This window comes from Bison bison, unplaced genomic scaffold (genome assembly GCF_000754665.1).
Source record: "Bison bison bison isolate TAMUID 2011002044 unplaced genomic scaffold, Bison_UMD1.0 scf7180017864183, whole genome shotgun sequence".
Classification (NCBI taxonomy): Eukaryota; Metazoa; Chordata; class Mammalia; order Artiodactyla; family Bovidae; genus Bison; species Bison bison.
In genome coordinates, this window is record NW_011494755.1 from 2,439,823 (window position 1) to 2,450,052 (window position 10,230).

The 10,230-nt window shown below is 38.9% G+C and overlaps 1 protein-coding gene across 1 annotated transcript in view; it reads left to right on the top strand.

Moving 5' to 3' along the window:
- TMEM38B (transmembrane protein 38B) overlaps positions 1 to 10,230 on the top strand; it is a 53,099-nt gene that overhangs the window by 17,058 nt on the left and 25,811 nt on the right. Inside the window, exons 2-3 of the mRNA XM_010843538.1 lie at positions 2,685 to 2,869; positions 4,175 to 4,262. Coding sequence (XP_010841840.1) covers positions 2,685 to 2,869; positions 4,175 to 4,262 — 273 coding nt within the window. The remainder of the gene's footprint in view (positions 1 to 2,684; positions 2,870 to 4,174; positions 4,263 to 10,230) is intronic.

Consider the following 10,230-nt stretch of genomic DNA (forward strand, 5'->3'; position numbering starts at 1 on the left):
GGACTGCAAGGAGATCCAACCAGTCCATTCTGAAGGAGATCAGCTCTGGGATTTCTTTGGAAGGAATGATGCTAAAGCTGAAACTCCAGTACTTTGGCCACCTCATGAAGAGTTGACTCATTGGAGAAGACTCTGATGCTGGAAGGGATTGGGGGCAGGAGGAGAAGGGGACGACAGAGGATGAGATGGCTGGATGGCATCACTGACTCAATGGATGTGAGTTTGAGTAGACTCTGGGAGTTGGTGATGGACAGGGAGGCGTGGCATGCTGCGATTCATGGGGTCGCAAAGACTCGGACACGATTGAGTGAGTCAACTGAACTGAACTGAATTTATTAACTGTTAATAAATTATTTAATTCAGGGCTGCTTTTTATTATGCTGAGTTTTAGGTGAGGGTGTAACACAGTGAATGATTCCTGTCATTAAGGACTGTTATAATTTATTATAAAGAAAAGGTATAGAAGAGCTACATTGTATATAGGAACCATCAGAATTTAGTCTGAACTGAGACTATAAAATGAAACTCCCAAAGTCAATGTATATGGTAGTATTTGAGTGAAATCTTCAAGAAAAGGAAGAATTGGTAAGTGGAGTTGAAGAGAGGGTGCTTCAGGCCTAACAAATCATTACATCTTATACTTGGTCTCTGAAGTAATGTTTTGGTGAACAGTTTTCATATTCCATGAATACTTTTGGGAATTTGGATTTATGAACCATGAATTAAAATAAGATTAACAACTTCTTTTAGAAAAGATAGAGTACCTCTTTTGAGCAGTATATTCCTCATTGCTTCCAGATAAATATTTTGCTTTAAGCACAAAATTGTCTGCCAGAGAGTATTAGGAATATGGGAGTGGGGGAGTGCTATGTTTTCCTATCAATAGTACTGTTAAATTGTTGAACAGATGCTTAGAACAAATGAAGCTGCAGAAAATAACTCACCTGAGGAGTGAATTATTCTTAAACTAATATCACAATTTAATTGGTTGAAACTTAAACTTACTCAACTGAGTTGAAGAACAAGCTTCATATTCTTTTAACTGTATGGAAATGTGTTTTTCCTTAACATGAATGAATTTGTCTTGTTGAGAGCTATGGCCTTTCTCTGTATAGGTTGCAGTTTATACACAAAGGGGCACAGGTAAAGATGTAAGTGGGGTTGAAATGCTTCTCCTTGCTCAGCTACCAAAGGCTCTTTTCTAATTCCAAAGACACTCTCTACCTAGAGAGGGCTTCCCTTGTGGCTCAGCTGGTAAAGAATCCACCTGCCATGCGGGAGACCTGGGTTTGATCCCTGGGTTGGGAAGATCCCCTGGAGAAGGGAAAGGCTGCCCACTCCAGTATTCCGGCCTGAAGGATTCCATGGACTGTATGGTCCATGGTGTCACAAAGAGTCGGACACGACTGAGGGCCTTTCACTTTGTATCTAGAGATACTCAAAAGCAGAAGTGATTATCAAGTTCAAGTTCAGTTGCTCAGTCATGTCTGACTCTTTGCGACCCCGTGGACTGCAGCACACCAGGCCTCCCTGTCCATCACCAACTCCCAGAGTCTACTCAAACTCATGTCCATTGAGTTGGTGATGCCATCCAACCATCTCATCCTCTGTCATCCCCTTCTCCTACCACCTTCCATCTTTCCCAGCATCAGGGTCTTTTCCAATGAGTCAGCTCTTCGCATCAGGTGGCCAAAGTATTGAAGTTTCAGCTTCAACATCAGTCCTTCCAATGAATATTCAGGACTAATCTCCTTTAGGATGGACTGCTTGGATCTCCTTGCTGTCCAAGGGACTCTCAAGAGTCTTCTCCAACACTACAGTTCAAAAGCATCAATTCTTTGGTGCTCAGCTTTCTTTGTAGTCCAACTCTCACATCCATACATGACTAATGGAAAAAGCATAGCTTTGAGTAGACGGACCTTCGTTGGCAAAGTAATGTCTCTGTTTTTTAATATGCTGTCTAGTTTGGTCATAACTTTTCTTCCAAGGAGCAAGCTTTTTAAAATTTTACGTCTGCAGTCACCATCTGCAGTGATTTTGGAGCTCCCCCCAAAAATCAAGCCTCTCACTGTTTCCATTGTTTCCCATCTATTTGCTCTGAAGTGATGGGACCAGATGTCATGATCTTAGTTTTCTGAATGTTGAGTTTTAAGCCAACTTTTTGACTCTCCTTTCACTTTCATCAAGAGGCTCTTTAGTTCTTCGCTTTCTGCCATAATGGTGATTATACACTTGCTTTATATTGTTGGTGCATTCAGTACTTAGCTTCTAGAGTAGTATAGACACAGATTAGGAACTTACAGCATGTATAGAGTACTCAGAAGTACAAAATTTATATTCCTCTTTCATTATGACTTTTTGGCAGATTTTTTTATGTGCTTCATGTGATTTAAAAAATTCACTTTGGAACTTCCCTGGCAGTCCAGTGGTTAACACTCTGTGCTTTCCTGCAGGGAGCATGGATTGTTCCCTGGTTGGGGAACTAAGATCCCACGTGCCTCATGGAGCAGCCAAGAAAAAAAAAAAACGACTTAATTCAGATCATTTGTGGTCTTCTTGCAGTCAAATTCCATGTTTATTTGGATAATTCCATTTGTTGTGTTTTATCAGATTGTTATTGCTGATACGCTAGATTTTTTTGTTCTGATTACAGTCATATTAAAATATTTAAATTTTAATTTCAGGTATATTGCATTTTTTTGCCCATGTGACCTAATTTCCCAGGCATACTCATTCCTACCTGTTCAACTGTTGGCTGCGGGAATGAAGGAAGTGACCAGAACTTGGAAAATAGTAGGTGGAGTCACACATGCTAATAGCTATTACAAAAATGGCTGGATAGTCATGATAGCTATTGGATGGGCCCGAGGTAATATTAACAACATATGTTCATAAATATTCTGTTATTGGTGTACTACAAGTACTGAATAGTTCTTTGGTTACATTAATGGGGACCACATACTTTAGTAACAGAGACTTCTTTGGAAGATGAAAGCTTTGTTTTTGTTGGCTGGTTAATTTAATTCAAAACTGGCACTCTTAACTATTACTAGTCATCAGCCATTATTTTACAGCTGATTGTCTTAAAATATACAATATATATTATTGGTTTATTTAATAGCTGTAACCAGAGAGATTCATAGTTAATTAAGGTGTAGCTGTCACCATATAAAAAACAAGTTTACATAAGAAATTATGTGGTTTATCTAATTAAAGAAATTTTGCTCTTTGTTTTTTCTGTATTTTTTTTCCATCTTGAATAATCTGAAATAGTAAATGTGATTGATTATGGGTTTATGTTCACCCTATATTATCTACCTTTATTGTTCTTTTATAAGTTGAAATTAAATTTTCAGTGTGTTGTTACAGTTATTGCACCTAAAACTAAAATCAGAGAAGGAAATGATAAAGCAGAGGAGTTTATTTTTTCAGGTCAGAAACAAACCTCAAGTTACATCTCGGTCTGAGACCCCAGTTTTAACCTTAATTGTAGTACAATAGACAGCTGCCAAGAAAGAATTGCAGTTGTCTTGGTACCATAAATGTACAAAGCAACTTTTTTCTTCCTCCCTAGAATTATAGCTTGGAATTTTAAGTCAGGAGATAGAATTATGGCTTCATTTCATATATTTTCTCAAGAATATTTGGTTAAGTAGTCTTGTTTTTGGAGAAGGCAATGGCACCCCACTCCAGTACTTTTGCCTAGAAAATCCCATGGATGGAGGAGCCTGGTAGGCTGCAGTCCATGGGGCACTAAGAGTTGGACACGACTGAGCGACTTCACTTTCACTTTTCACTTTCATGCATTGGAGAAGGAAATGGCAACCCACTCCAGTGTTCTTGCCTGGAGAATCCCAGGGACGGGAAGCCTGGTAGGCTGCCATCTACGGGGTCGCACAGAGTCGGACATGACTGAAGCGACTTAGCAGCAGCAGCAGCAGCATTCTTGTTTTGGTAGCTCAGATGGTAAAGTATCAGCCTGCAGTGCAGGAGACCTGGGTTGCATTCCTGGCTCAGGAAGATCCCCTGGAAAAGGGAATGGCTACTCACTCCAGTATCCTTTCCTGGAGAAGTCCATTGACAGAGGAAACTAGTGGGCTGTAGTCCATGGGCTTGCATAGAGTCTGCATGACTGAACAACTAACACATTCCTATCTTATCTTGGCCTTTTTAGGTGCAGGTGGTAGCATTATCACGAATTTTGAGCAGTTGGTAAAAGGATGTTGGAAACCAGAAGCCGAAGAATGGCTGAAGATGTCCTAGTGAGTTTGTATAGACTGTACTGAGACGTGGTCTTTTATCTTTAGATTTTACCAAATTTATTTTTAAAACATTTTGGACTCTATATGTGAATGAAACAAACAAACAGAAAGACAAAATGATAATGGGGAGAAAACCAGGAAACCTATCTTTTTTTTTTTTTTTTTCAGAAAGTCTACTGTCTTAAATGTAGCTTTAAAAATAAATATTGATTACTTTTTCTGTGGGTTCCTCCTCTTAGAAAATAAAACCAAACAAAAGCTCTTGGATTGTTGTAGGGTTGTGGGAAGAGAGTGCATTTATGAACTGAGAACAGGAGCAGACTTCTCTGGAATCAGTGGCAGCCTCTTGGCATTTTCATTAATGGCTACATCATCGCCCAGATTCCAAATTATTCATAGTTCTGGTAGTAAAATGTCAAACTTATGTGAATAGTCAATACATTATCAAAAAGCTCTGTTAGTTACTTTAAAAATGAGAGTTGAGTAACTACATACAAAAAATAAGAAAAAGAGGACATAACCCATTCTGTGTTTGTACAATTCATACCACCTTTTGCACCCATTTAGGAGAATTTAATTGTTAGATTTCTCTACAGACATTGACCCAATCAAATAAGTCAGAAATGTATTCCTGAGGCAACTGAAAATGAAATAGAGAAATATAGTTACCATTTGCACAGTTCAGTAAGGAAAGACTTAGGCTTTAATGGCCATAATAAGCAAGGTGAGGAAGACTTAATGTAAAATAAACTCATTAGAATGGATTAAAAATGAAGGTTGAGAAGTAGTATGAATGATGAAGTATGTGTTTGAATGAACCAGTAGATTTCAGGATGTTTAACTTAGAATGTATCTCTTAAAGCTTGAATGAAGTAATTTAGAAATGGAACAAAGGAAGCTTTGATTGATAAATAAGTAAATAAGTTATAAATAAGACATTAGTGAAAGGGGACATTTTTCTCATTTTGAGTATATGCCTTGAAATTTCTTCCATGAAACATTTCTTTTCTTTTTTTTTTTTTTTTAAATTTTATTTTATTTTTAAACTTTACAATATTGTATTAGTTTTGCCAAATATTGAGATGAATCCGCCACAGGTATACCTGTGTTCCCCATCTTGAACCCTCCTTCCTCCTCGCTCCCCATACCCTCCCTCTGAGTCGTCCCAGTGCACCAGCCCCAAGCATCCAGTATCGTGCATCAAACCTGGACTGGCGACTCGTTTCATACATGATAGTATACATGTTTCAATGCCATTCTCCCAAATCTCCCCACCCTCTCCATCTCCCTCTCCCACAGAGTCCATAAGACTGATCTATACATTGGTGTCTCTTTTGTTGTCTCGTACACAGGGTTATTGTTACCATCTATCTAAATTCCATATATATGCGTTAGTATACTGTACTGGTGTTTTTCTTTCTGGCTTACTTCACTCTGTAAATAGGCTCCAGTTTCATCCATCTCTTTAGAACTGATTCAAATGTATCCTTTTTAATGGCTGAGTAATACTCCATTGTGTATATGTACCACAGCTTTCTTATCCATTCATCTGCTGATGGGCATCTAGGTTGCTTCCATGTCCTGGCTATTATAAACAGTGCATGGGACCTAATTAAACTTAAAAGCTTCTGCACAACAAAGGAAACTATTAGCAAGGTGAAAAGGCAGCTTTCAGAATGGGAGAAAATAATAGCAAATGAAGCAACTGACAAACAACTAATCTCAAAAATATACAAACAACTCCTACAGCTCAACTCCAGAAAAATAAATGACCCAATCAAAAAATGGGCCAAAGAACTAAATAGACATTTCTCCAAAGAAGACATACAGATGGCTAACAAACACATGAAAAGATGCTCACCATCACTCATTATCAGAGAAATGCAAATCAAAACCACTATGAGGTACCATTTCACGCCAGTCAGAATGGCTGCGATCCAAAAGTCTACAAGCAATAAATGCTGGAGAGGGTGTGGAGAAAAGGGAACTCTCTTACACTGTTGGTGGGAATGCAAACTAGTACAGCCACTATGGAGAACAGTGTGGAGATTCCTTAAAAAACTGGAAATAGAACTGCCTTATGATCCAGCAGTCCCACTGCTGGGCATACATACTGAGGAAACCATGAAACATTTCTCAAGGCTGTAAAACTGAAATCAAGTTGTGATTGTCCTCTTTTTAAAACCTTGTAGTGTCTGCCCAACTGGTCTCTGAGACACTCCAAGATATGTGTCTCCACCACACCCAATTTGCTTTGACTTCAGCTCTCACTGTTCTCTCCCTTGCTCACTGCACTGTATCCTTGAACAAGCCAGGTGTTGTCTGTTTTAAAACTAACTTCTCTCTCTGTCTAGAATATTTTTCCTTAGGTGGCTAGCTCCCTTATCTACTTTGCTCAACGTAGTTTTTCAGAGCTTAACTTCTCAATGAAAACTACCTTACTTAAAATTGAAACACTTCCCTCTATTCCCCCCACCCAGCATTTATCATATTTTATAATTTACTTATCCATTATGTTTGTTTTTCTATCCCCTTGGCTTTCCCTCATGCTTCAAAGAATACCAGAGGCCAAGTACAGGGATTTTCTCTCTTTTGATTGCTTTTATATCTGAAGCACCTACCACATAGTAGATAGTTAGTAAATGCTATGTGAATGATTGAATGATTTAACAGTTTGTCAAGTGAAATCATGGGGTCCATTATGATATTTTGTGTATGTGTGTCCATTATGATATTTTGTGTATGCATGTATGTGTGTGTGTGTGAAACTTGGAAAATAGTTCTGTGTGTGTGTGTGTGAGAAAGTGGAAGTGTTAGCTGTTCAGTTGTGTCCGACTCTTTTGCTACTCCCATAGACAGTAGCCCGCCAGGCTTCTGTGTCCATGGAATTTCCCAGGCAAGAATACTGGAGTGGGTTGCCATTCCTTTCTCCAGGGGATCTTCCTAACGAGGGATCAAACCCATGTCTCCTGCATTGGCAGGTGGATTCTTTTACCACTGAGCCACCAGGGAAGGCCATGTGTGTATTTATGTATACAGTCCATGGGATCACGAAGAGTTGGACATGACTGAGCCACTGAGCATGCATGCACACAAATATGACACAGGGGATCCATGCCATTAGTCAAGATGATCCTCCACAGACTTTTCCTGGATAATCTCATCTTTATTCCTGGCTTCTGCTGTGAGAGCTGAATGGGTCCATGAATTACACACCTAATCTCTTAACACTAGCAAAAGTTGCCTAGCCACATCCTTAACTTTCTCTCCACAGCTAGCTTTTCCTAAGAATAACTCTCCTAATTTTGTCATTTTTTACAGACTGGATAGGCTGATAATTTCCCAAATCATCAAGTCTTGTTTTTTTTGTTTAGCAGTTATTCCCTCAATTCAAAGCTTTCCTTTCACACTTCATTGTAAGAAGCAAGAAGAAACCAACTCAGACCATCAGCAGTTTGCTTCCAAATCTCAACTAAATATCCAAGTTCACAGATTATGCTTTCCACAAAACTGTAGCACATGTAACTAAATACCTTTCTTTCCGTTTCCAGTATCATGTTCCTCATTTCCTTCTGAGACCTCACCAGCACCTCTAATGTTCGTGTTTCTACCAACATTCTGTTTATTCCAACATACATATTCTCTAAGACCATAAAGGGTTTCTCCACTATGCAAAAGTGTTTGGTAATAAATATATGGATGTATATATGTATGTGTTGTTTAGTCACTGAGTTGTGTCCAACTCTTTGTGACTCCATGGATTGTAGCCGGCCAGGCTCTTCTGTCCATGGGATTTCCCCAGCAAGAATACTGGAGTGCGTTGCCATTTCCTACTCCAGGGGATCTTCCTGACACAGGGATTGAACCTGTGTCTCTTGTGTCTCCTGCAATGGCAGGAAGATTCTTTACCAACTCTACCACCTGGGAAGCCCATGTGTCACACATGCTGCTGCTGCTGCTAAGTCGCTTCAGTCGTGTCTGACTCTGTGTGACCCCATAGATGGCAGCCCACCAGGCTCCCCCATCACTGGGATTCTCCAGGCAAGAGTACTGGAGTGGTTTGCCATTGCCTTCTCCGTGTGTCACACATAGGAAGCCCTAAAGATTTTTGAAGATGTTATATCAACAGAATCACTGTCAGGTTGGACTGAAAAGGACAGAGATAAGATGAAATAAAAGAATTCAGACTGTCAAAATTCTATGGTTAGTAACAGGCTGATAAAACTTCTTAGCTGTACACATAGGCTACCATTCAGGGAAAAGGAAGTATGGCTTTAAGGTGGGAATTGTGGTCTTAGAAACCGAGGTTAGACCCATAGGCTGGAGTCACAGGTGAATAAGCCAGAGTCATGAGTGCAGAGATTAGAGCTGCAGACTCGGAGGATGGACTCCCTTAAGCCATGGAGAGTTAGTCCTGGGCCTTGAAATCTAATGGAATTTGACCTGGCTGAATTTTGAAATTGCATAGGTCTGTGATCACTTTCTTCTTTACATTTTCTTCCTTTTGGAATGGCAGTGTCTGTAGCTGTTATCCTTGCCCGTTCCACCATTGTATTTTGGAAGCAGATTGCTATATACTAGATTCACAGGAAATTAATAGGCATAAGAATTTTCTGAATGCATTCTGATCTTCCTAACTAATCTCACTGTCTTCTAAATCCTAATGCTGCTTCAACCACCTGCTCCAATTTATTGTTTTCACAATCCTTGCTCCTCCGATTCATTGCTTGTGAATTTATGCTCTAAGAGAACACAATCCAAAATACAGTGTGTGTATGCTGAGATGCCTTTGATGAGGCACTCTGTTATAGAAACTGAACTATTAGAAACAGAGTAGCAAAATGACATTAAGACAATGTCTTAGTGGAATTAACCAATTTTTAAATCTCATCCTTTTAAAAAAGTCAGTTTGGTGTACATTTTATGATGTAATTGTATAGGTAGGTAATTATAAAATAATTGATATATATTAAGGAGTGTCTTAAACACTTTTACCATTAGAGACTCACAGTCAAAAAGCTTGTGAACCACTGTCCTAAAACAGGAACGCTGCCCAGTTATTGGTAAGCAAGATCCAAATCCTGTTACCCCAGCCTAATTCTGTTTTGAACTCAATCCTTAGTTTGTACTAATTAAAGAAAGAACTTATTTTTCACAGAGTTACTTATAGGGACTTTTACATTTGTCATGTTTTACAGTATGGCTCTCTGAGAGTTTATTATTTATCTTTTTCTAGTTGTAAGCATAAACAGCTAGAAAATGATGTTACTGAGATATACTTTAAGTGTGTGGCAAATATATGACATGAAAATAGTACTTCTTATTTGTAGATTAATATCTTATTATAGACTTTAAGATATTGGCTAATGCTAATGTTTTGTACAGGAGTTAGCTAAGTAATGTGCTGGTGCTGGCTCATGCTGTTTCATGAGACCGATTATGCACAGCAGCCTGAAGTGGGCTCTGGGAGTACAGTTGGCCCTGTATATCCAAGGTTTCTGCCTTTGTATTAACCAACTGTGGACCAAAAATATTTGTTAAAAATTCCAGAAAGTTTCTGAAAGCAAACTGAATTTTTCATATGCTGAGAGCTATTTACGTAGTATTCATATTGTATTTACAACTGTTTACGTGGCGTTTATATTGGTATTATAAATATTCTGGAGATTATTTACAGTTTGTGGGAGGATGTGCATAGATTATATGCAATTACATCAGTATATATAAGGGACTTGAGCATCAGTGAGTTTTGGTATTTGTGGGGGGTCCTGCCAGGAGAAAATATCAATAACCTTAGATATGCAGATGACACCACCCTTATGGCAGAAAGTGAAGAGGAACTCAAAAGCCTCTTGATGAAGATGAAAGAAGAGAGTGAAAAAGTTGGCTTAAAACTCAACATTCAGAAAACGAAGATCATGGCATCTGGTCCCATCACTTCATGGGAAATAGATGGAGAAACAATGGA